Genomic DNA, 26976 nt, shown 5'->3' on the forward strand with positions numbered 1-26976 from the left:
GCAGCACGCCGCCAAAGAATTGAACACAACCAAAGAGACACAAATAAACGGTCACGAAATAGAGTTGGTCATAAATTCTCACCAAGAACTAAAGACCACACATGGATTTAGATGGTGGTCCTAAAATCCTCAAAGGACAACCCGCAATAACACTTGCAACATCATGTTTCTAAACTAAACTGTTAGCCTGGGATCAACTTCACATTGCATGCGGGTAGCCAATCCCGGGAGGCGGTGAAGCAAAGTGCGCCTAATCCTGGAGGTTGAGGGTGGGGAAGAGGGATTAAGACTTTATCCGGTGCTAATGAGACCGGCTCAGCCCCAAATCCCTGCGAATCAATAAACTAAGCTACTAAAGAGTAACTGATCTCAGACATTGGACACAATCTGGTGGCAACCTTCCCAACATATGCCACTTTTCATCCGAAAGGCTTCTTCAGTATCTCTAATCCCCAGTGGACAGATCCTGAAAAGTGTCACCCTATCATTTTTCTTGACGGAGTTGCCACCTGCAGCCCTTTCGGTACTGAAATTGGATTGCGAGGCTGAAGTCAACCAGACACTTTTTCGTGATTCTGGTATTGTCCAATGCTTGTCTCCAAATCCCAGAACACTTGAAAGTCACCTGAAAATTTTTGCCGGTCTATCATTACTGCTCTGATCCATTTGGCAAGATTTCTACATCCCCTGTGTACAGATCCAGTCCTTCGGTACAGTGCCAATGGAGCCCAAAAGTATTACATAATGGACGGAACAGAAACTGTCTAAACAGTACTGAAATGGACTGCTAGGTCAAATTTGAAATTCCAGAAGAACTGAAACTCACTTCAGCCACTTTCTGCTGGACTGTGATCCATTTGGTAGGATATCTAAACCGAACTGCACCCTTGGTGGAAACAGAGTTAAAAAAAAAAAAAAAAAAAAAATCAGGGTTATAAACACAGCGAATAAACATTCCGCAACAGTCAGGAGGCACGTCAGAGCTTGACAGTTTTCCCCGGGTGCAACATCTGAAGTGACAGTAAGCGGGAAGCAAACATCTCCTCTTGTCTTTGTTGTCCACCATCGCGGGTAGATGCCCCCCACTAAAAAAAAAAAAAAAAAAAAAAACCCACCCCCCTTACTGGCGCTCTTTTGGGGAAGTTGTGAGCGAGAGAGTGTGTTGATGGCGCCTTGATCAAGCCTTAATCCATAGAGGAAGCTCACCCCCCCTCACATAACCCACCACCCTCCTCCATCTCGTCCCACTTTGGCCTGATCTATGCTAACGGTGTCTGCGCATGCTAAACAGCCCTGATGTCAGAGATGAGGCAACACAGCGGGGGTGACAGACACAAGCTGAACGAGATTCGATATATCGCTGGTGTGGGGGTTGGTTGGGTCGTCCGAATCATTTTATGATGTTACTAGCTAGCCATCGTACAAAAGTGCCACTTTTTCATTTCTTTTGGAGAGAGTTGCTAGCTGCAATTGACACCCCGCCTTTCTCCCAAATGAGCCAATCTTTCATCAGCCACACTATTCTGAATATGTAAACACAACACATACAAAAATGTTTAGTCCCACTTCCATTCTTTCTCAATCTAAAAAGGAGTTGAAACAACCGTAAATGGGGACTGACGGACGCCACTCTACAATGACCGTGAATACTAAAATACAATTTACCGTACTCAAGTATAAAACTAGATAGCTTTCGTCATTCATAAATATTAGACATAATTTCACATAACACAACGTACGTGACAGTATGCCACTATCTGCCTGCATGAAATCATACGGTTAACTACTGAACTGTATGAAATGCTTATGAAATAAGACAAAAGCATTTAATGAAGCAAAAATTGAGAGAATGCAAGTCTGCTGGAGGTCAAAATGAGTTTTGAGGACCAAAATAAAAAACAATTTATCACTATCCGAAATTTTGGTTGTTTACTTTTGCCTCAAACGCTTTCAGGTCGGAACTGGGAAAAACCAACTCGGATAGATCCGACTCTCCTCGAATGCAGCATTACAGTACTGAAAAGGAAGTGCCATACCCTGGCAAACGGTGGAAAGCCCGCGGTTAAGAATCTTTCAGATCAGGTACACATAATGGGCCTCGTTAATATTCATAGTTTCCACGGGTACGGTGAAGGTTAAATTTGACTTACTTTTCAACTCTCATTACTAATACATGACGCCAATAAGAATATTCAAAGCGGACGGGTGACCAAAGGTTGATGAGAAGCGTACCTTTCCTCTGACATTTAAAGCACATTACCATTTCAGCACCCCCCCGCACCCCTCAATATCACTCCACCTTCTTCCCCTAAACGCGCCAGAATAAATCTCCTATAATCATCATACCTCTATCTGTCTGTCTATATATCTATCTTGATATCTTAGAGTAGAAGTGCTGAGGTGCATGATGAGGTCTGCGAGCTAGCAGCTAGGTAGCTACAGATTTAGCCACCTACTACTTATCTACCATGTTCTAAGTTACAAAATGTACTGGACAGTATCTAACTTGCTTCAAACCTTGCTGTCTTTCTTTCGATTTAGCTTGCTGGCTAGCTACCTACTTACTGTATATACAGTAGACTTCAGTTTATTGTCAGCAAGGCCTTCTCTGCTAGCCTTAACACGATCACTAGCATTGACCGACATTTACAATTTAAATGATAAAATTTGTTCTATGAAATTGTATTAAAGGGACACCGTATTATATTTATATTTACTAAAGTACATATAAAAGAGTAGAACGGCACTTTGGTCATTCTGAGCTAAGCTAGGGTGTTTCTACCTTGCTTGATAGCTAGCTTTATCTATATCTACTTAGCTACCAACTTATCAACATGCTCCAAGTTGTTACATAAGTATACTACTTTATTAAACTATAAATCCCCACCACATCATTCTGAAGTCCTTTCTGTAGTGTGTTAATAGTTTGCTTACTACCTAGCTTAAAATAACCCTAAACACCTCTACCTTACTACCTACCTAGCAGCATATCTCAAGTGTGTGCGTGCATGTGTGGGGGTGTGCATGTGTGTGTGTGTGTGTTTCTCAAGTGTATCCGTATGACACACCGCCATGGTCGCTTTAGGTGAACAAACGGGTGACAAAAAGTGGCCGTCGGGAACCGTCAGCGTCAGCCGCTAGCTTGACACTTGGCGACGTGTCTAGCGCCTGAGGCGTTCGCCCAGGCAACAAGTTTATGGGATGACAGCACAGGAGAGGACAGGTGACAGCAGGAAAGAAACAGACACACATCTAAACTCACGCCTACACACACATCATGTTTGATTAAGTGAGTTGAAGGGATGGCTTATGCTAATGCTAATGTTAATTACATGTGTGAATTCTAACAGAGTTGTTACTGGAGCTGTAGCAAAACTTCACTTTGATTTATAATCAAAGCAGAGAGATATTTGCCAAGGCCGAACAAACGCTTGTAGTTAATAATAATAATAATAATAATAATAATAATAATAATAATAATTTAAACAAATAGAAAAAATAAACAATGTGGTATGGGTATGTATGTGTCACATGCAAAAATAATAATAATAATAATAATAATCTTAAAATATCTTCACTCTCTTACCATGGGTAACTGCAATTGGCTGGCAACCAGTTCAGGGTGTACCCTGCCTACTACCCAAACCCGGCTGGCTCCGGCACCCCCTCGACCCTGGTGAGGAGTAAGTGGTTTTAAGAAAACGGATGGATGGATACTAAAGGTAAATAATACATCTCTGCTGCTAAAATTTTTTGACAGCAAATATTCCACTCAAATAGCTTCTGTTGTTTGCCCAGAGACCAAAATAACCAGGTGCGTTTGATAATCAATCAAAACATTAAAAAACTGCTGGAGTGATTCTGTCCATTTGAGGACTTCAGTACAACGCCATGTTACAGAAAACAACAAAATTCAGACTAAATTAGCTCTTGGACCACTAACAAATACCTCGGACCCCTCCTGGCCCCGCCCTCCTCTCACCCGAATCCCCTTCTGGCCTGTTTGTCACTTAAACGAACGCTCTCAGACTGACAGGCCGACATCTCCCAGTCTTTAAAACCAAAACGAGCGTCCGATAAATTTTTCATCCTCGCTCATCAGTGACGGACGGTCCCTCCCGAAAATTCCTCCTCAGCGTGCGTCCCCCGCGGGCAACTCCTGCACGGCGCGGAAACCCGAGGTTTTCATCCTAAACGGCGGTAAATGGCCCGGCGCACAAATAATGCATAAACAGCTGTTTTGCCCAAGTAAGTTATCCTCTTAAAAGATTCAGAACCCTCTCCCGCTCTCTCTGCTCTCTCTTTGCCGTCCGACAGACTCTCACTTGGTTAATTCATCAATTTCTTATGATAGCAACAGTTTGGCTCGACGCGGGCGTTTAAGTACCAATTAGAGGAGGGGGGGTGGAACACCTCTCGATGTTTTTTCATCCACGCCCAAAGCGGCGAGGACCGTCCTTTCACGCCCGTCAAATCCTTTACCGGCAGGATTCGTGATTAACTTTTTAGCACTGTCAATTATTTATCCTGGATAATCGCAGATCAAAAAGGCAGAAAAACACACATCAATCAGGGAGGACGTCGAGCAAATCCAAACAAATTAGGGACTTCTATTACTTTTACTTTCATTTTTAATATCGCCGTTACGTACCCGGGTGGTCTGGGCGCCTGTCACACCGCCAACGGTCTTTCAAACTTGAAGGCACCGCAGCACCAACCTGGCATTGTGATTAAGTAGGATAGCAGTTGCGAAGGACTCGACTTGAAGTGCTGCCACTTGGCTTGGCGGAGGCGTCTTCGGGCAGACATTTTGTGTCTCTTGGGTCGCTCAGATGTTCCTGCCAAACGTCTGCAAAGATGGAACAAGAAGAAGCATCTTTGTAGAGAGAATGAAAGCGTCACTAGTGTCTTCTGTTCGTCGAGGGAGAGCTTTTTTTTTTTTTTTTCTTGAGTTTCTAGCGCCTTAGAATGTAGAATTTGCTGAGCTTGTTGACCAAAGCTCTTCAAAAAGTTGGAGAGTTTCTGACAGGTAAGAATCACAAGGGCTGTGACCTGGCTAGAGGGGAAAAGCAGGCGTTGTCAATCGTCTGGTGCAGGCTGTTGCTCCTCAAGTTTCCAATTTGTCAGCATGTAGGATTCCTGAGCCAGGTGACCAAAATTTCTGGAAAATTTGACACATCCCCATCTGCATCCACCTCCACAGCTGGTAAAAGTTATGAGAGTTAAGGGTTTGTCGAACATGGCAGGAGGAGGAACAAGAAGGGGTCATCTTCAGGGCTGGATACAGACAATGGTTTAGTGTAGCAAGTTGATCCTCAGGTTTCTAGGTCATCAAGATGTACAACTCTAGAGCTTGGTGACCACCGTTCCAAGAAAGTTATACCCGAAATGCTACAAAGGACCGATGCGATGAGGTGTTCCTGATGGAGAACAAGAAGTGAGGGTTGTCTGCAGGACTGGCTACCATCAATCGTCATGATACACCCAACTGTTTTCTCCACCGCAGATTCTGTTTAGGGTGACGGGGACCTGAGATCGATCCCAGCTGACGTTGGTCAGAAGGCACCCAGGATTGGTTGTCAGTCAGTTACAGGGACCCACAGCAGCGTCATGAATGTTTACTTTGGAAAAGCCAATGCCCTGATTCAAGACCAAGAATAACCAAGCCACTTTGTGTTGAAAGTTACAGTCAGCGTTGCACTGAGGTTACCAGAAATCTATTATCTAAATGTGGGAAACCACATGGACACGTTTGCCTCGAACAAAAGTTACTCGGATGAATTGGAGAAATTGTAACATTTGGTCGGTATCCTTTCGACGCCGCGCGAAAGCCGTACAAGATTAAGGCAGAAAGGTATCGAGCATGAGCAAAAACGAGTAAAGGCCTGGGGAGGGAGTTCAGCGTGACCTCCAACCTTCAGGGGGACAAGCGCTTTCGCTTTCCTGGGACGGCGTGCTTTTTACGTGTGAATATTTCATGACACTTTTAGCGCATGTACTGTATGTTCAAGGCTAAAGCACCGCTATACGTTTTTACCCTCATAATCCCTTTTTCTCGACTCCCCACTCCCTCCTTATGCTCTTTACTTTTACGCTGTTTTTTTTTGTGTGTTTCATAATTGCGTGAAATATTCATAAAGCTGATCTCATGCTGAGTGGGGAGACAGGGAGCGGGTGTTTTTGTTTGTTTTAGCCCCCTTCTACTCCTCTTCTTCTTCTCCTTGTCGGCAACGTTCTATTTTCCACGAGTTAAACTAATGCGCGACCAATCAAAAAGCACTTTCTTCACATGGAGTCCGAGACTTTGAAAAATAGTCGTCCCGAGACTTGCCTTCATTTTCTTACGCGAGACATTTGGTTGCATCAAGGCAATTACGCCCTTTGGCGTCACCCCCAATTATCCCGTTCAATTAACGCCTCTTCCCAGATAATAAAGGCCTGTAATTGATTTTTTTAATTTTTTAAAAAAAAATTTATCCGAAGGCCTTCCCCCCCACCTCTCCTCATTGTTCTGCCATCTTACCCTCATTAGGCGAGTCAACATAGCGCGCCTGTGTAAAATCATTTGTCAAACACTGCCTTTAATTGGCCGAGTGGTGCAAATCGGGGGTGTTTGTTGCTCCCCTTTTGTTGCCGACGAGGCTCCTGAGTTGGGTGGTAGTCGTGGTGGTGGTAGTGGAGGTGGTGGAGGGGTTAAATGAATCATTCATTAGGGTCCACAGAGGAAGAAGAGAAGAGACAGAGGAGGAGGATGTTCAAAGGAGAAACGCTGTTGAGTTTTTTTTTCCTCCCTGGCCCGTTGGAGAAGCAGGAGGTCGGTCGCCCCAGGGGAGCCTGGCCCATCTCCAGCCGAAAGATGGGCGGCGGGTTCTGTACGGACCCCCCCCCCCCCCCCTACATCTACCACCTCCCTCCACCAGAGTGCCCCCGGGCTGCTGGGGTTGGCCTCCAGATGTCTCTAATGAAGCCCCCGGCTGGGCCGAGAAACACTGCAAAGAGTGTCAAGAAGTGAAGATATTTCAATCGGACTCGGAAGGAATCGTCACAATTTGTTGGTGAAAAAAATGACTAAATAGTCTTCGGATCGTAGATTCCTTTGTTGTGTTCCATACCTATGAATTCGTTACCTTTTCCAGTTCGGTTTGTACGTTATGTTCCTCCGATTTGGCCCTTTGTTCTGTTCCATCGTTTGTTTGTTTTTTTTCATTTCATTCTATTAGGACGCTGATAAATTTTGTCTCTTTCTTCTGTTGTTTATTGTTTCACCTTTATGTTTCTTCTTTCCATTTATTTGTTAACAGGAACTTTGAAAGTATTTAACAAATCACCCAGTTTGTTCCTCGTTCAGTTCCTTCGTTTCTTACCATCATTTTGTTCAGTCCCTTGTCTACTTGTCAATTCACTCGTTTCCACCAAATAGTTCCTTCATTTGTGGAAATCGGCGGAATATGTTTTGTGCATTACTACGAAGAACACAACCAACCGACCAAAACATTTCAACGAGGAAGATAGTGAGTTGTTGGCGCCATTTATAACATCTGCCGTTGTAATTAACTGAATACATTAAATATGCCATACAAGAAATAGTTGGTTCGTCTATCGTAATATGAGTAATAAGCGTCCATATGAATGCTTAACAATGTCAATATCTACATACATCAATATGCACTTAACATAATTGATGATTATCCCCCTCGGAAATATGCATACACGGCGGCATTTAGTGCTAAAACTAGCGGTATTATCTTGTCTGCGTTAGCTTGTGTCCACGTCTACGGGGACTTGAGGGCTAATATGAGCGTGGGTGTTTGCTAATTAAGCTAATAGAAATACTTGGAGAGCTTTCCTAATGAGACTAATTATGGAGACAGCGGGTGGCTCGTTAGTGGCGCTGCTCGTTAGAGGGAGGATGTTTGAATTTTCGAGAAAAACTTGACTTTATAATCATTTTGATGCAACTTTTATTGTAAGTTTTTCTATTATTTTTATATTTTGATTACAACAAAATACAATTGTTTACAGATACTTAAACACTTCATCATATGTGTACGCTAACAAACACTAACCATTGTGATCTCAAACTTAAAATCATTTTTGTGACAAGGATTCAATAGTTTAGTTACTTGGAACAGGCCATTCCAAAATAACCTTGAGCCACATGCTGCTTCATCACGATGACACGATCACATGGAGCATCCTGCTCTGGTTAAATTCCATCACAGGGGAAAAAAAAATAAAAAATCCTTCCATTTATGTGTCAAAACGTTCCCGTCAGGTTTGGGGCCTGCCTGAAAGTTTTTTTTGTTTTTTTTCCGGCCTCCCGCCAAACTTTATCAGCATCGATCCGACCAGGGAAGGCCCAGGCCCGCTCTCGCTCCCCCCCCCAGTCCCGCCCACTCCGTGTCGAAATAAGAAGCGTGCGTGTACAGTAGAGTGCACTGAGTGGACGCGGGGGCCGAGCGCAGGCAGAAAAACAAGGGGCCCCTCCATCCATAATTCAGAGGACGGCAGAGAGTGTACAGTGTGTGTTGCTTGCTTGCTTGCTTGGTTGGTGGGGGAGAGGCACATCATTAATGGACTTATCTGTTACATACTAGAAAAAGACCAAATAAATAAATACATTTTACCTGCACTTTTTTTCCTGTGATACTCTACCTAGTTACAGACAAATACACTCTTATAAGAACAAAAATAATCATGTCAGAATGATACAAAAATACAATCATGGTTATTGTTTTATTTTATTTTATGTTATTTTATGTATTTATTATTTGTATTTTCTTCATGCTGAATTATTGCAGTTATATTTAATTTAATAGATATTTCAAGATGCAATATTGTGTAATTCTTTTAGAAAAAAAAACCCGACCGCTATCATTGTAATGACACAAAATTGATAAATTATTGTGTTAAAATAGCTTGGATGGGGGAAAAAAAAGATTCAATTAATTGAGTTGGGATTAATACATAAATATTTCATAGTACAAAACAAATGTGATTATTACAGTATTTTATTCATTAAATTGCATTTTACGATTTAATAAAGAGCAGAAAACCCTATTAAGTTGTAATAAAATTATAGTACATTTTATTTAGTGAGCTTAAAATAGGAAACTTGAAAAACAAGTACATTTGGAAAACCAAAAATGAAAATAAAAATCTAAAATAATTTTGAAATGTATTATAAAAATAATACATTTAAAGAAAAGAAAAAATATTAAAAATATTTATTAAAATTTGTAGAAAAATAAAATTAAAAAGAATGTATCTAAATATAATAAATATAAAATAAAATAAAAATGACTAGAATACATCAATAGCCTATACTTCCCCACCAAAAAAAGAAAAGGAAAAAAAAAAAAAAAGTCTATAAAGTCTAAAGTCTATAAAAAAAAAACTTTGCTTTTTTCTTATACCTTTGATTAGGGACTTTTAAACAGCTTTAATTAAGTGTTTTTTTTTTTTTTTTTGGTTTTTTTTTTTTTTTCCCTCTGAATGTTAACTACTGTTTTTTGATGCTTATGTGTTGTCTTTCCTTGTGTAAAGCACATTGAGTTGCCTTGTGTATGAAATGTGCTATACAAATAAACTTGCCTTGCCTTGCCTATTGCAAGTGAGTCTTCCCAATGGGATGTACAAAGTGGAGCGGCCCATTACGTGCACTGACCACTCAAGTATATCACTTGAGTGTTTTGTTGCTTTTTCCATACACGTGTGCACTCAAATGACACGTCTTGGGGGACCCGTGCTGCTCTTTTGCCAGCCCCATACCACAACCTGAAACATCTCATTCTCAAGCAAAAAAAAAAAAAAAAAAAAGTCTAATTACATTCACACACACTCATTAATTAAGAATTGTGTACAACTGACACACACAACAGCTGTGTGTAATGACGCACACACGCACATTTATATAATAAGACACACAAAGTGTGTGTAGCTTTTGGTCGCGGACGCTCGGGGAGTGGCGGCCTCCTCATTGATTCTCGCTCACTGTCTGTCCCACCGGCCGTGTCCTTTAAAAACACGACTCAACGAGTGTGTGCGTGCGCGCGTGAGGCTGAGCTACTTCCTTACATCATCTGCATGGCTGAACTCGGAGCACTAACACAGCCATGATTTCTGTTATCTTGGGAGACCAAGTGTTTGTGTGAGAGCAGCTTTGCTTGCAGTTTTGGGGTCACGGCGAAGTGTTTTGTTTGTTTGCTCTCGTAATCTTGCTCCGGCTATTTGTCCTCTCGTCCTCAATCCATTCCATCGGGAGGGCCGCAACCATCACATGACCCAAGTGGAGGAACAAGATTGCCTTGCACCCATCTGTGCAGTAAATGTGGCTCAAATTTGGTAGCAATAGACAAAATGTATACGACAACGTTAGGCCAAAATGACCCAGAAACGGCCTCTTCCAACCACATATGGCTGTCTTTTTGAGTATGGCTTCTTGAGACTATTTGTGGGTCTACTATGCCTGCTTCTAAATGAAACAAGCATTAGGAACTTGAAAAAAAAAAAAAAGAAAAAAAAAAGGGGGGGCACAACTGACCTGGAATTGGCCAAAATGACCGGAAGATAGCTGATTCAAATCTAAATGGCTGATTTCCTGTATCTTTTAAAGGATAGGATCTTGAGGTTTTTTTTTGTGGGTCGACTCATGACAGAAATGTCTACCAGATGTCATGTTTGAAAGTGAAAGTGGCTTTGGGGGCTGAATTTTCCCAAAAATTCCATGGTGCTTCAGAACTGAAAATGGCTTAAAAAAATAAAATAAAAAAAATAAATAAATAAAAATAAAAAAGACTAACTCTTTTACTGCCAGACGTTATCAAAGAAAAACTTTGATATGACAGAGGCTTTGATCATTGACGAAAATGCTTCCATCTGCTGGCCATAGTTTAGAGTGTTTTAGATTCCACAACTCATTGACCAGGCAGCGCTGCACATAGACGTTGCACTGAGAAAAAAAATATTAAAAAATTGTTGACGTTATTTAACGTTTATGACAATATACGTCGTGATTTTACTGATCGTTATTAAACGTTTTTGGCGGTCAAAGAGTTAAAAGGGCAAATTCAAACCAAAATGGAAGACCTGTAGTGTCTTTTCAGGCATGGATTCTTGAGTCTTTTTTGCGTGTCTAGTCATGACAGACCTGCCTACCAAGTTTCATTTTTCGATGTGAAACTGGCTAACACGTAGCTAATGATCTGGAAATGACTAAAATGGTAAATTCAAACAAAAATGGAAGATTTCCTATGTATTTTCAGGGGTGCATTCTTGAGTCTTTTTTTGTGTCATGATAGTCTGCCTACCAAATTAAATTTTTCTAAATGAAACTGGCTTCGGGGGCTGAGTTTTGCAAAATTTCCATGGTGCTACAGGAGTGGAAATGGCTAAAATGGCCCTCAAATGGCGAATTCAAACCAAAATGGAAGATTTCCTGTGACGACTTTGTGTGTCGAGTAATGATAGACCTGCCAACCAAATTTCAGTTTTCTAACTGAAACTGGCTTCGGGGGCGCGACTGACTTGGAAATGGGCCAAATGACCCTAAAATGGCCGCCTCACACCAAATTGTCTGACTTCCTCTGTCTTTTCAAGCATGACTTTTCTGAGTCTAGGAAAGTTTTTTGCTCTCAAAAGATTTTATAATTTTTGTTGTCCAAGATGCACAAGTGGTTAGTTCAGCGCTATGAAAAGAAGCTCCGCCATCAAGACAACCAGCTGCAAATACGTTACAGCCCCGTAAATACAGCCATAAAGACAATAAACGTCGTGTTCAATAAGTGTTAAATAATGTAGCCTAACACGTCGTAAAGATCAGTCGAGCGTCGGCGGCGCTCCAAACGTTCGCTCCGCATCCTGCCGTCGCCGACACGACCTTTCGCCTGCAGCGCTCCCTCAAGTATCTCCATTTGTCTTCCTCTTCTGCAACCACCACTCTCCTCCACCTCTAACCCCAGGAGGATGCTTCACGCCGCTTTTTTGTGCGCTTTTACTTTTTACGTGCCATTGGCTTTGCCATGTTACAATTCTGTCCGCCGCCTCCTGCATCATTTAACAGAAGCCTCCCACGGCGTGATGACGGCAGACAGGTAGAAGAAGATGAAGAAGAAGAAGAAGAAGAAGAAGAAGAAGAAGAAGAAGAAGAAGAACACACGGGGGAACGGAGGGAGGATGTGGGCATGGATAAGACAAAATAAAAACAAGAGTAGAGAAAAAGTTGAAAAATCATTCACGTTCAAACTTAGACGCCACGCTCAATCCATGTTAGCTGCTCTAGGCAACAATGTTTGGCAATTTTGTGTTGCCAATCGGTTTAGGATACCGAGTGGGTTTCATTTGGACGAATTCCCAAGTACAAGAAGCGCCGGAACATGCCAAAAATGGTCGCCTTGCACCAAAACAGCTGACTTGCTGTTCGATTCCAGGCACGGGTCCTTGAGACTTTGTTTGAGTCCTGTTATGTGATATGACCACACAATTTGCAGCCTGCCGGGCGCTACGTTCAAACAACAGATTGCAGGCGTTGTTGTTTTGCACTTTAGTTACGTCTGGTTCTCATTGGAGACGGTGCAAAATGAAGTTTGAAGTGATGGAACTGGAAGTGTTAGTGGAAGACAAATATATTGCAATACTGAGTTACAGAATTTAAATATATCCCTGTTTTGTTTGACTCACCTGGTCCCAAGTATGTTTAAATTGGATGTACGATTTATGCGCCCAATCTGTATAACGTTTCAAATTTGGGACAGCAGACCAGGAAAGCTGCTCTGTTTAACAGATTTGAAAGTTTTGTCAGAGGTGAAACGGCATGACTCCTTCTGATGACTGCTACAAGTCAACCCTAAGATCTTTCAGAAGTTCCAAACCTTTCATAAAGCAGATCCCTCATGTCAGTGGGTCCAAGGCTGATTTTGTTCCTACTTTCAAGACGGTAATACGGAGTGACTTTTGTTTGGGAAGCAACCTTACGACTGAATCCTCCTTCATCCTCTGCCGTGTATATGACCTCATCATCCTCTCATGACTCATCTAAAGTTGATGTCACTTTCGGAAAAGCGGCTTCAAACTTGCACGGGAGGGTTTCGTCAACCTCCCAATTGGCACAACGGCAGTGAACTGTTATTAATTCCGCCAGCTTTTAGGCTGGGTTTTTTTTTCTTCTTTTTTTTTTTTTGCTCAGGGCTTTGAGACGTTGTTCTCCAGTAGGACTACACTTGTATATTTCATGTGTCCCTCACACCTCCGCAGACACTGCCCAGAGGAGGGTAAGTCATCCCAAATGCTGGTCTTTAAGCATTTATCCCTGTGGGATGTAGTCTAAGGGTGTGTTCACACTTTTTTTATCTAGTGCAGACAGAGATATGTCGCCAGGAGAGGATGGCTAAGACGTCCTACACCGAATTTTTATCAAGTGCAACAGAGTCCATTTGCAAAGTGATAGTAGACCAACTCCATCGACAGAGTTCATTTTAATTAATTGAACCAAAACCATGTAAACACTAGGGATGTCACATTCAGGGCGATATCGTGATATTGTGATATTAAAACTGCCACAATATCGTTGTCGTCATGTTCACAATATTTAAAAAGAACACATCTGTTAAAAAAAAAATGTCAGGTTGATTTCCATTTGTGCTATTCTAGCACCCTCTAGTGGCTAGTTTATTAGTGCAATTAAATTTTCATTAGGGATGTTTTGGCCTTCTATGTTTAAAATTATACTAATTGTCAGATAAAGGGGAACCTAATTTGCTTGTGAAGCGATCAATGTGTGCTTGCATTAGCAAGTAAGTGCCTCATATTGTTATTAGAGATTGTAGGCGGTTTATATGCATTGCTGTTATGCACAAAAGCACAATATTGTGCTTTTTTTTAGTACGAGCGATCTTTTTTAAATATCGCCACCCCCCCAACAATATCATGATAATTATTGTATCGTGACCTTCATATCGTGATAATATCGTATCGTGATATTTGGATATCGTTACATCCCTAGTAAACACACATTTCTAATTTGCTTGACTGATCCGTGTCTTGGTCTATATCGTGTTCACACACGAAGTGAGACTCCATCTTTGGTGGACACTAGGGTTCCGATAATAAAGCTCCCACCGCCCAAGAGTAGGTTTTAACCGAACCAAACATCACAAGAGTGAATACAGAAATCGGTTGAGTCTGTCTAGGACGAAAATAATTCAGCCAATTTGGCTTGTAGCAACCATTTTATGCCAAATTCCATTTCTCGTACTCCTACAAGGGAATCTGCCCAACTGATTTGGCAAGCCTGTGAATCCTGGTGCATGTATCCCAGGGGTTCCGAACATATCCCCCCAATACTCACTCCAAATTTAGTCTTATGGTCCAGATGGAGGTGCATAGTTCAAATGACTAGTCCAAAGTGGAATTAACACTTGAAAGTACTCTCACCAAACCATACCAGAATCCAACCCAAGCCAAATTCTTGATTTTCTGCTCCCTTTATATCATTCCTAAAATGTGCCCCATACTCAGGAGTCTTCTGAAATGTTCAAAACGGCAGTCACAGGTTAATCACCTCCCCACCAACAATGATATAAGTGCAGAACGAAAATGTCTGAAATAGGCGTAGATAAGTCAGAAGAAATGATGAACAAAATGGAAGGTGGGGTGGGGAAGTGGTGGTTAGGACGCACCTGGCAAGGGGTCAGTGAAGCACTCTGCGCGCATAACCAGGTTAATGGGGAAGCGGGCGGGCGTCTAGATGGGTCTGATGGGAAAAAGAAGGGAGGGGAGGGTTGTTTTTGAGAGAAGCTTTAGCGTAAAGTAAAAGGGGGAAGGAGGAGCGGGCCAAAAGGGATGCTGGAGGAAGATTCTTTTTTTTTTTTTTTCCGCCTTCCGATTTCCTTCTTCCCCACTGCCGCCCCCCATGCCTGTTTTAATCTGACTAAATAGGATAACCTGCTCTTCATAAAAAATGGATGCCACTTCATTCGACGGGACCCACCGGCTGCGCCCCCCAGAGGCTTCGGGCCGGCCGAGCGCGGGGATCTCCGCTGCCAAAAATCACTGGCCGTAATTAATTACCTACCCGCACGGCCGCCACCCCTGCCGGTACCACCGTCGCTCGGCATCTTCACCCTCCCCTCGCCGCCTCTGCAAATTTCGGAGTGGTGAGATTGAGAGGTGTAAGCAGAAAAACAGAATGGATGGCTGGAGGGGGGGTTGGTGGAGAGGTGGGGCGTCTGCTTGCTAGGCACTGCGAGCTTTTTAGCCAATCACGTGGGGGAGTTTGTCAAGCAGGAGATTGCAGTCTGAAATATTAATGTTGAACCCGCTTACGCCCCCCCTTCCCCACCACCACCCGCCCGCCTCCTCCTCGCTCCTGGAAGGGACACTTGCCCGTCAATATTTCATGAGGCGGGCCCAGACACGGGCAGGCGCTGCTGGGCCGCCCGCCCCTCGCACCCCCATCCACCACCCCATAACGGTACACGCTTCAGCCACCCCTTTGCCTTTAATGCAGCCGGCGGTGGTGGAGGAAGAAGGGAAGCTGGGTGGTGTGGGGAAGGGGCTGCGGGGTCGGCGGTGAAGTACGGGTGAGCGAGGTCCTCTCGGGCCTGGCGAAAACAGAGGAGGTGCGCTAAAAGTTGCGTCGAGAACTCGTGGTGTTTCATGTGAGGTTGCGGGGGTGAGCGGGGAGGAGGGCGGTAGTCGGCGGGTTCGGAGTCTTCAGAACCCCTCGGAGGTGCGAAGCGCTTCTGCGGAACAAGAGATCCGAGTCGGTCAGGCGTCCGGGGGGCCAAGAGGCCGCTCTGAGCGAGTTTAGCTGCTCTTCAAGTCCGACGTGCGCTTGACGCGAGCGTATAAATGCGGTCGATGCTTACACCTGCAGACTTTATTCTGCTCCAAAGTGATGGTTCACAACCATGGAGAGCCTTAGAGGATGGCGGGATGTCCAATCCCATAGACGAACATCAAAAAGAGCCCCAAAAGCAGAAAGATCTCAAGATTTGATTGACTTTTAATGGAGAACTGAAAACCAAACCCTTTTGAATTGAAATTTAGAAATGCTAACGCTACGTGCATACATGCAGAGATTAAATATTTATTAACTGGTTTCCAACTCAGCAAGGTCCGGAAAGTTCACTCACCAACAGACATTAAATGATTTCTTGACTTGGGCTGCTGTGATACTTTGCTGTACTTTTTATTTGATGGGTGATGACCTCTTCCAAGGCTTTGAGGAAAAATGCGTTACTTCGACTGACAATTTTTGTCCACAAGTTCATCAAAAATGTCAAGATAAAGTTTGCTTACTTGCTGTCAAAGTGAAAAACAAAAATCAAGATGGAGATCTATCACAGTTCTTGGTGAGGGCTTTCCTCCGTTACCATTTTCACAATTTCGGCCTCATACAAAGGTCAAATAGCAGCAAACCATATCAAGTCGGACCTCATTTCAAAGAACAAGATCATGGGTATTGAGATCCATTTCTATTTTGTCAATATGTCAAATACAAGGCACAAAAGAGGTGTAGTATTTTAATGTGGCTATTCAGGGAGATTATGACGATAGCACACTATGGAGAGAACCTCCACTGGATAATGTGCTTAAAATGAGGGACACTATGGCCCCCTGAAAGCCCTCCAGAGTCCCAGTCTCTTGAACTTTGAACTCCCTCAGAGCTCTTGATGTGTCCGGACACCTCAATAATTGATGTGAGGAAGAGGGAACAACTCGCTCACTCGCTCTCTCACACAATCACGCATCGTTATTGATTTTGTTAACTGACTCGATGTGGACACGCAAGGCGAGTGTTGAGTCAACACACCTTTTCACGCTTTTGACTAGTCTTCGTTCAATCTGGCATTTGTATATCTATCCGTCCCTTCAGTCGTAGGATGCCGACTAGGCATCGTACTGCTACCTGGCCGGAGCTTTGCTTAAAAGCCGGTGCGGAACTTTGCTTCGACAAGTGGCCGGAGTGTTGACCACTGGCTGTAGCTTCACCCAGATTATTTGCCCACCGGCTGTAGCTTCACCTGCTTGCCGTAGCTTCACCGCCAAGTTGTAGCTTTGTCTCCTAGTTGTGCCTCACTGGCCATACAGTTGCTTCGCCCAGCAGCCGGTGGCCGGAGCTTTGTGCACCAGCTATATGTGGCCCACCGGCAATAACTTTGCCCACTGACGATGCTATTGCCATTGGCTTTAGCGTTGCCCACTGACGTAGCTTGGCCCACCAGTTGAATCTTTACCGAAAGGCAGTACATTTGTTCACTGGCAATTGCCTTTCCCACATTCTCTGGTCGTAGTTGTGCCCAATGGTTGTAGCTTTGCTTATTGGGCATATTGGCCATATTTGCCCAGCCTTTTTTTTTTTTTTGTTTTGTTAGTTTGAAACCTTTGGCTCAGGTGTCTAAACCGAGGCTCACTGATGGGAACGCTCATTCCTTCTCTTTTCCACGAGTGTGTGTTCAAAACGGAGGACGCGTCGCTATTTTATGACAGACCAAGTGTGAAATTGAAACGTTCCCACCATCTGAGGCTGACCTTGTAGCTAGCTCTGCCCTGCCGGGGAGATTAAATATCTATTTAAATTCCAGAATAAAGTAATAGCCTTAAAAAGGCATCAAATGTTCCTTTGACATTCTTAAACCAAACTATTTGTATGCTAGCATTTTACCCGATGTTTTGCTGATAATAAAAATCACCATGCGTCCACCAGTCTTTGTTTTTTTCATGCAGATTACAAGTTGTACCTGCTGTTAGCATGTTAGCATTTTAGTTATACTGTACTAACCGAGTTTATGCTACTACTCTAGGTATTAGAATACAAACTGAGCATGTGAGCCTTTTCTTCTTCCTTCGGACACAATCCCATGAAGAGTTTGACACAATAGATGTTAGCATATCAAATGTTAGCATTTTATCTATCCCATTAACTGCTATCATGTTCGCATTTGATCAACCATGTCTGGTTCTAAAATAGCAAGTTAGCAACTGACAAGACATCAGGATTTTGACATGCTAAATCAAATGTTAGCCACACCTATTAGGCCTTGGAAATAATACTATAAGCAACAATCGTATATATGAACTATTAGCATTTTGTTTGTCCAGTAACAACAAGTAGCACGTTAAGCTTCTTTGCAGGTCTCTCAGGGTTTTTTGTTGTTGATTTTTTTGGCTGTTCTTTATACTATAGGGTCATCACAGCATGATTTGTTTGCCAACAGTTTTTCTGCCGCACTTCAGAACTTGGGACCAGCTGTGGTTGGGAATCAGGGTACTGGCCAACTATGGAATCCACACAGTCTGCATGAAAGGCAGCGGAAAAGCACAAGCACAAGTTTTTCTAAAACATCTCAAGTCTGACCTGTTCTTTTCCTGGATGGCGACTGTTTGTACCAAAACCAATTATGACTCTGCGAGCATCCATTTGCAAGATTTTTTGATTTATTTATTTTTTTAGCCCAAAACAAACGTTGTAAATTTATCATGGCGGCGGCAACCACGACCCCCCCCCCCCCCCCCCCACTCCTCAACCCCACCCTTACCCCAACAGACAGGCAGCTCTAATCGTATGCTTAGGGGAGTTCCTCAGACGGATGGGAATGTATCAAATATTTACCGTCAGGGGCCTAGCTAGCAGTGACACACACACGGCATGAATTTAACATGGCCGCCGCCAAGACAAAAGGCAGGGCCGCCAGGAGCTAGCTTCTACTAGGCCGGAGAGCCAGTGTGGAGGAGGCGGCCGTTAAGGCTCCAGCTCGGCTTCATCTCGGCTCGGCCTCAAGGCTGCGCCGGTGAGTCGCGTGGCAGGCGAGTGCATGCCAGATCTCGGCACGCATGCTTTTATTTCCTGTGTGTGTGTGGGTGTGCATGTGTGTGTGTTTTGCCTTAAATTACGGGTGCTGTTTGTTGAGTGGTCCAGTGGAGCGCACAGTGACAGATGATGTAAATTATTAATTGCTTTCCTGTAGCTGAGTGTGGTGGGCCTTGTCCTCCTTCCCTCTCTTCCGTCTTTCTCCCTCGGTTACCCTCTTTGTCTCTCCGCTTCTTTTATTTTATTTTTGTGTGTGTGTGTGTGTTGGGTGCCCCTTGTTTCTTGAAACCGTCACACATTATTGTCAGGTAAAGTTGCTTTTCGAGTTCCCCAACTTGAAATGTTCTTAGTGATAGACCGATATGGTTTTTTCAAGGCCGATACCGATACAGATTATTTGTAGTCAAGTCGGCCGATAACCGATATTTCAAGCCGATATTCATTTGCAATAAAATGGGGAAGGGGGGGAATTCTTTCAAACTATATATAATTTCTCACTGAGTAACAAATTCATGTGAATGTAGCTCATTTGGGGTTTTTGTTAGGGTTCGTAAAAACGTTTCAAAAAGATTTTCGCGGTCAATAATTGTGTGAATATGTTCCAAATGTGTTTACGACAAATAAAAACTGACTGCGAACATCTTACAAATCCTGATGAAAACCCCAAATTCGCTACGTTCGCAAGTATCCCCTGCTCAGTGAGCTTTATCGGCCTTCAGATTCAAAAAATGGCCGATGCCGATATTTGTCAAAATGCCAAATATCGGCGCCGATAATCGGCCGGGGCCGATTATCGGTCTATCCCTAAATGTTCTCCCGAATAAGACGAGAATGTTGGTTGCGAACATTGGTTGGGAAGTTCGGGTTTTAAAAGACCCAAAGACGCAAAAAGAGACTTGGGCCTAAAAAAAAAAAAAAAAAACCTGAAAAAATACGAAGTGTTGATTGCCAAAACACAAAAAGTGATCCAAATGAGATCAAACAACGTGAAGAAAACCAAAAACCTTAACTGTAAAGATTGAAAGCAAAGACCCAAATTCAAAAAGAGACAACAATGAACACACAGAAAAAAAAAAAAAATGACTGGGAAGTTTGGTTTTCAAGAGCCAAAGACATACAAAGAACCTCAAAAGAACCAGAAAAACGATTGATTTTGAAGACTGGGTTTCATGAACCAAAATAAGATCAAAGAGATAATATAAATGTGAAGAAAACCAAATAAACGATCGTAAAATTTGGGTTTCAAAACAACCCATAGACAGAAAAGACCAAAACATACAGAAAAATTGGAGAAAAACAAAAATGTTGATTGTGAAAATCGTGTTTCAAGACTCGAAGACAAAAAGAGGCCGAAGAAAAAACACGAAGAAAACTCAAATTGTTACCATACTCTACCATAGATGACATCTCCATCACCTGGGTCAGAGTTTACCAATTCTGGTCCTCGAGGTCCTGAGTCCTGCAGGTTTTAGATGTTTCCATGCTGATGAGCTGATTATAAGAATCAGGTGTGCTCGTAGGCCGAAACATCGAAAACCTGCAGGACTCTGGACATCGAAGACCGGAATTAGTGAACCCTGACCTAGGTCACAGACCACGCTACAAATACAGACTACCCGGGTTGGAGACATCGACAACCACTTCACTACCACCTGCTATCAACCGAGTTGCGGACCTTTGTACAAAATATAACGACTTTACCACCTGGGTCATAAATCATTTTATGAAAGACAGCAATGCTACCTTCCAGGTCATAAGGCCTAGATACACCAATCTGACATCGGCCAAATTTGACCGACGCCTAACCCTGTGGCGTCGGCCCAGACCTCCGCACGTTGTGTAGAAAAATGGCATAAATACACACCGCACTTAAGTACCTTCAGTGCATGTACAAGAAGTAATGCCCTCCATACCATCGGTGGCAGTCGTCACTCCTAAAGGCAACCGGAAACCTCTTTACGGGGGGCGGGATATAAAAACGTAAACAATGCATACCGGTTACTTTTTCTCTCATGATGTCTTCCCACGTGAATGAAAGCCTCCGTCTTTTTGCACAGTATCGTATATAAAAGTAAATTCTACCTGCTATATCCTGCAGTCACGTCACCATGTCATGCCAAAGTTTGGCTTTTATACTGCCTTTAACGGTAAATATCATACAATGCTGGTCTCTCTTGAACCAAAGAGACAAAGTCATCTTCCCCATCTTCTGTCCCGACAGACATTGTATGTTCAAATGCGGAGGGTACAGCAGGGTGATGATGCGCAAAACGAGCGGAAAAAAAATCCATCAGTACTGTTTCTCCGCATTCGTAACTTCGTCTTCTTGCCCCGTGCGCTGATTCACTAGCTAACAGCCAATCACAGTGAACAAATGCCCCGACGCAAATTCAACATATTGACCCCCGACATATTCCAACTCGATCTGACTTTATGACAGTAATTTATACACTGATCAGACGGCGCATGCCGTCGGCCCAACGCTGTCCGACTCCCGACGCCGGATTGGTGTATTTAGGCCTATAGTCAACTCTCAAAAGACGAACATGGCACCAGCCTAGTTGTATACTAGTGTTGTTCCGATACCGATACTGGTATCGGCAGAGGTGCCGATACTGCATTAAAACAGTGGTATCGTTATCGGTGACTACTCACAAGTAACATGCCGATACCATTAATTCCAACGCTAATATCGGATTTTGGATGCAGCATCTTGTGTGTTGCTCGTGCACAACATTCACTGATATGTGACATGTTCACTGCATGCCGATCTAAGATATCCTATTGGCCCATGAATGCTCTGAACCAATGGCAGGACAGATTTTTCATGTTGAGGAAAAAAAATCTCAAGTATCGGTATGGTATCGGTATCGGCCGATACTGCAAGGCTGGGTATCGGTATCGGGAGCCAAAAAACGGTATCGGAACAACACTATTGTATACCTCTCCATGAGAGACAATCATTCTACCCATCACCTAGATTCTAGGCAACTCCATGAAAGATCACGGCACCGTCCAGGTCACAGACCACGCTACGAAAAACAACCACTCTTACCACCTGTGTTGACTACCACTCTAACCACCAGAGCCAAGCCGTTCCTGGATGTTGAATAAGGAAACACATTGCAGGCGAAAGGCCATCCCGCAAAGTGAATTCATAAAAAATATAAAGAGGATATCAATGTGGGTGTTTCCCCTCCTCGATAAGAGTGGGTGTACCCAAAATTCAACTGAAGAACTGAACAATTCTTGGTCACCCGCTGAAATATTGATGACATTTTCACGGTGAGGTCATTTCTTTTCTTTCGCCGCATACCGTCAGCAGGTATGTTGTCACACCCTCCATTTTCATACATATGACCACGCGACGTTTCAGAAAGGGACGGCGGGGGTGCGGAAGTGCGTGCGAGCCGGCGAGGGGGCCATTTGCAGGTGGGGGAAATGGACACGCTGTGGCACTCAAGAGGGCGGGCAACCGCCTCGCCGTGTGCACCGAGCGGAATTGTCTCCGAGTTGGCAGCTGAGGGGGCCCAGAGAAGCGTTGGCTTTTTACGCGTATCAAGACAAAAGTGAGAGCGATGAGATATGAAGGCATCTTGCCTCACCCGTGATTATTTTTTATGACCATGGTGTTGGAATTTAAGCCAAAAAAAAAAAAAAAAAAAAAAAAAGTGTATTTTTCAAAAATTTTGCAACAATATTTTTCCTAGAAAAAAACTTGCCCATCTTTGTCGACAAAATTCCATAGGTTTCTAGATTTCGGTCAAAATATTTGTTTGGAAAAGGTGTTATATTTCTAAAATGGCCTATTTTGCTAGTTACCGCCATTACTAAAAAAAAAAAAAAAAAAAAGCAAAAAAAAAAGTTTTTTTTAAATGTCATTTTCATTCCACAAGGAACGCACCTTTGGCAAAGGTTGTATTTTTCTAGAAAATGCCATATTTTTCCACACCTCAGTAACCTTGGGATAAACATTAAAAAAAAATCCTATTTTTCTAGATTTTTTGTAAAAAATAAATAAATACATAAATAACTAAATTACTTTCAGAGAAAATAGGGAATGTTTTCCTGGAAACAAAACTCATTTTCGAGATGGAAAAAAAAAAAAAAAATGTGGATTTTTTTTGGGGGGTCAGGAATATTTTGTCCAATTTTTCTAAACATTTCCAGATGTTTGCATAGATTATGTTCTCCACAGAACAACATATTTTTAAATTATTTTTGTAGGTTTTTTACATTTTTTTTCTTACATTTTTTTTTTATGCAATTTGATATTGTCGAGATCATTTAAAAAAAAATACATTTCCCCAGAGAAATGCAATACATATATTATGACATATTACATTATTATTACGTTTTCTTTTCCCTCGCCACCAAATAGTTTTTTTTTTATTTTACAAATAGCATGATTAAGATCATATATTTTGACATTTTTGTTGTTTCAATTTTCAAATAAAAAGCCATATTGTTGTCATTTCATACTTGCTCATATTTCGATGAAAAATGTTGGAATTTTCATTTTTAAAAAGGTCGTAAAAAAAACAAAAAACCTGACAGTTGTTTTTAATGTCACAATTTTCTAAATTAAAAGTTCTTACAAGGCAAAACTTGACCCCTGAACAATACTCCTTATTTGGTATTGTGGTAATAGTTTCACTTTACTTTACTATCATGCATATTGTACACGCATGCACACGCACACACGCAGAGTGAATAGACGGCAGATAGAGACAGAGTGTCCATTGATTCCTGGATGAACATCGATCACATGCACAATTAATTGTTCTCTCAAGCGTAGTGATCATCATACAACTTGAGGGGGCGCGATCAATACGAGAACCTTTGTTGACACACGCTAATAGAACATGCTGCACCGTAAGCTAACACCATGTGTCGATCGGAAACTTCACTGGATGAGCCGTAGGCCGTATTGGACTTTTTGGAGACGACACCCAGGGAAATATTTAACCCACACAATCTTGTAACGTATTCATAAAAGAGTCGTATTTTGGGGCTTTTTTTTTTTTTTTTTTCTTTTTTGTTTTTTTTTTGAGAGATAGAGAAAAAAAAAGTCTTCAGAAAAAAAGAACTAATAATTGCACAAGAATAAAAGAAAAATGTTGTTTTGAGATGAAAAGAAAGTTTGATTTTAAAGAATAAAGTTGCATTATTTAAGGGCTTAAAAAAAAGTTGTATTTGCTGAAAAAAATATATATTTGTGTAGAGAATTTAGATTTGTTTTAATAAAAAATATATATTTTTTTTTTTCAAGAATTGTTCTGGACATTTTTGAGAAAATTACATTTGACATATTTTTCTTAAACCAAAAATAAGCATTCGCAATAGTTAAATTACTCTATATATCACAAGTGTAAGTGTAGCGAAGGTGTACATTTTTTTTTTCCTTTTCTGATAATCCCGTACGTGCGGCAGGTGTGGAATGTGCTCCTCACCTCCTTGTCACTCGTGACTCTTCTGGACCGGAGCGGCCCCCACATGAAAAGCACGGCGGCTCCTCTGTGAGAATTTTAAAGGGCCGTCAATTAGGCCTCCTGTTGGTCCCCTCACTCTGCATGCGGCTCCACTCGAGGGGGTCTCGATCCCGCGCTTCATATGCAAAAGAGAGGAACGGCAAACGGGAGAAATGAGCGCCGCAGGAATATATCTGCATGTTTGAGACCAAAGCTCCAGAATAACAGGCCCCGCAGAAAGTTCAACGCCACTGAGGTCGCACCACGCCACAGCCATGGATGAACTCTCTTGCTTTTTCTTTGGCTTTGTTTGTGTTGAAGTTAAGATTGTGTTGGATCGTTTTGAAGTTGCAGCAAGATCTAATGATCTTCTTGTGAGATTACAATTTACATGTCTCGACAAAAATGTGACTTCATTGTCATAAGATATGGATTTTTCTTTCTTGAAAACACAGGACTATTTTGGATTTAAAAAAGGACTATTTTGGATTTAAAAAAAAAAAAAAACTCTTCCAGTAAGATTATTATTATTATTATTATTACTTATTTTACGGAAAACACAATAACTATGCAATTATTTTGTAAGGTATTCTTCTTGATTTTCTATTTTTTACTATGACTTCGTCAGATTTTTTTTCTTGAAATTTTTAAAAATGTTTTATCCATCCATCCATCCATCCATCCATTTTCTTAACCGCTTTTCCTCACTAGGGTCACAGGGGTGCTGGAGCCTATCCCAGCTGGCTTCGGGCAGTAGGCGGGGTACATCCGGAACTGGTTGCCAGCCAATCCAGGAAAAACGTATTTATTTATTTATTCTTGTTTTATTTTAGCAAAATTACATTATTTTCCAGAACTTTGATTTTACTTTGTCTACATCATTATGAGATTTTCTTTCCTATACAACCAACTATATTTTGTAAGGTATTTTTCAAGATTTTTATTTTATTTTTTTTTATTTACTATGACTTCGTCAGATTTTTTTTCTTGAAAATTTTGAAAATGTATTTGTTTTTATTTTTTTATTTTCACAAAATTAAATTATTTATATTATTTTCTAGAACTTTGATTTTACTTTATTTGTCTATATCATTATGAGATTTTCTTTCCTTGACAGCAATTTTTACACGATTATTTTTTTGGGGGAAATAAAAATAATTTTATTCTTGAAAATAATTCCTAGGGGAAAAAAAAAAATCAATTGTTACAAAATTCTCTTGAAAAAATATGAAATTTTGTAAGAGTGTGATTTTTTTCTTGAAATATCTAACTTAAGTCTTGTTAATTTAAACAACTTTCTAGAAAAAATACTAGTAATAAGATACTTTTTGACATTATTATTGTACGATAAGAAGAAAAAAAATCTTTGAACAATATAAAAGTTTTGTAGAATAAAATAATTATTGTACAAGTATTTTAATTGGAAAAAAATGATATGTTTTCAGGAGAAAAAAAATATTTTTTGACAAAGGAATTTCTTGAGGAAAAATTACAACATTCTTGAAAAACTGCAACTTATCTTTCTTTCACAAAAGATTAAAAAAAAGTTTGGATTTCATTGACAGTATTTGCCTAATAAAACTTTATTCTTGGAGTCTAATAATTATTTTCCGTTTTTTTTTTTAGAATCCTAACTATATTTTCGAAAACCAGCTTCATTCTTGCAACATCGCACATTTAATCTTTTCATATCGTTTCTTTCATTCATCTCTTTGCTGCGCTAACAAATTGCAGCGAGCGCCAAGTGGATCAAACGTCGGCAAGGCGAACATCCCGGCATAACATTTGCGCCGTACGGCGTCGGCAGACATGATGCATCCTAACAAGCGCATGCATATTGCATCACCTTGACATATGTTTTTAGGGAATATCTGTTTTATGCATTAATGCCGATCCCGCTGTGCTTTTGGCGCAACATTACGGCCAATGAAGACGCGGAATAAAGCGATCAGAAGAGACAAATACATTTCCATTCTCTGATGTTTTTGACGTTTAGCCGCCGCAGCCCTGTGGCAGAAGAAGTCACAGTGAGGGGCGCCCCCGGGGCACCACTAGGCCTTGTTAATGGGGGGGTGCAACCAAGATCTACATCGCTCTAGTGAAGCAAGACTCCTAATGATCTGTTGTCATGAGCTCACATTGGGTCTCATTCACTAAATTGCTCTTTTCATGAACTTAAAGGCCCAGTCTGCCGGTTTCACTCAGGAAAATGTACTTTTTAAATCCAGGATTTAAACAAACTACTTCTCAATTTACTAATGTGGGCTTGTCTTAATTTCTGGTGGTGATTTTGTCCTAAACCGCCACACCCCCAGCCTGTATTTTGCCATTTTGTGTTTTGTAAAAAGCGGGACGTTTCTGCGGCAAAATACAGGCTTTGGGGGTTAGGAAAAAATCACCACCAGAAATTAAGAGAAGCCCACATTTGTAAATTGAGAAGTAGTTTGTTTGTTTGTTTGTTTGTTTTGTCCTAACCCTGTCCTAATCCTAAAAGCAATACTATTTATCTAACTATGTACTTGTGTTGGGACAGCACAAATTATTATGGTTAATATTAGGGGTGGGTTAAAAAAGAAAATCAAATAATAATTCATAAACCATGAATCAATTATTTAAATATCCCACATCCCCCCCATAAATTCTTAAGAAAATAGAATTTTAAAGGACGATTTGACTGTTTTCTTGAAATTTACC

General features: G+C 41.6%; 1 protein-coding gene across 3 annotated transcripts in view; it reads right to left on the reverse strand.

The window, feature by feature from the left end:
- Window positions 1-26976, reverse strand: part of LOC144006830 (uncharacterized) — a 61636-nt gene that overhangs the window by 28939 nt on the left and 5721 nt on the right. For all 3 annotated transcript variants that reach the window (XM_077505881.1, XM_077505880.1, XM_077505883.1), the window contains exons 2-3: window positions 24265-24418; window positions 3587-3673 (exon numbers count right to left, since the gene is read on the reverse strand). In XM_077505881.1, coding sequence (XP_077362007.1) covers window positions 3587-3673; window positions 24265-24309 — 132 coding nt within the window. In that variant the 5' untranslated portion in view covers window positions 24310-24418. The remainder of the gene's footprint in view (window positions 1-3586; window positions 3674-24264; window positions 24419-26976) is intronic.

Source organism: Festucalex cinctus, chromosome 18, assembly GCF_051991245.1.
Source record: "Festucalex cinctus isolate MCC-2025b chromosome 18, RoL_Fcin_1.0, whole genome shotgun sequence".
NCBI lineage: Eukaryota > Metazoa > Chordata > Actinopteri > Syngnathiformes > Syngnathidae > Festucalex > Festucalex cinctus.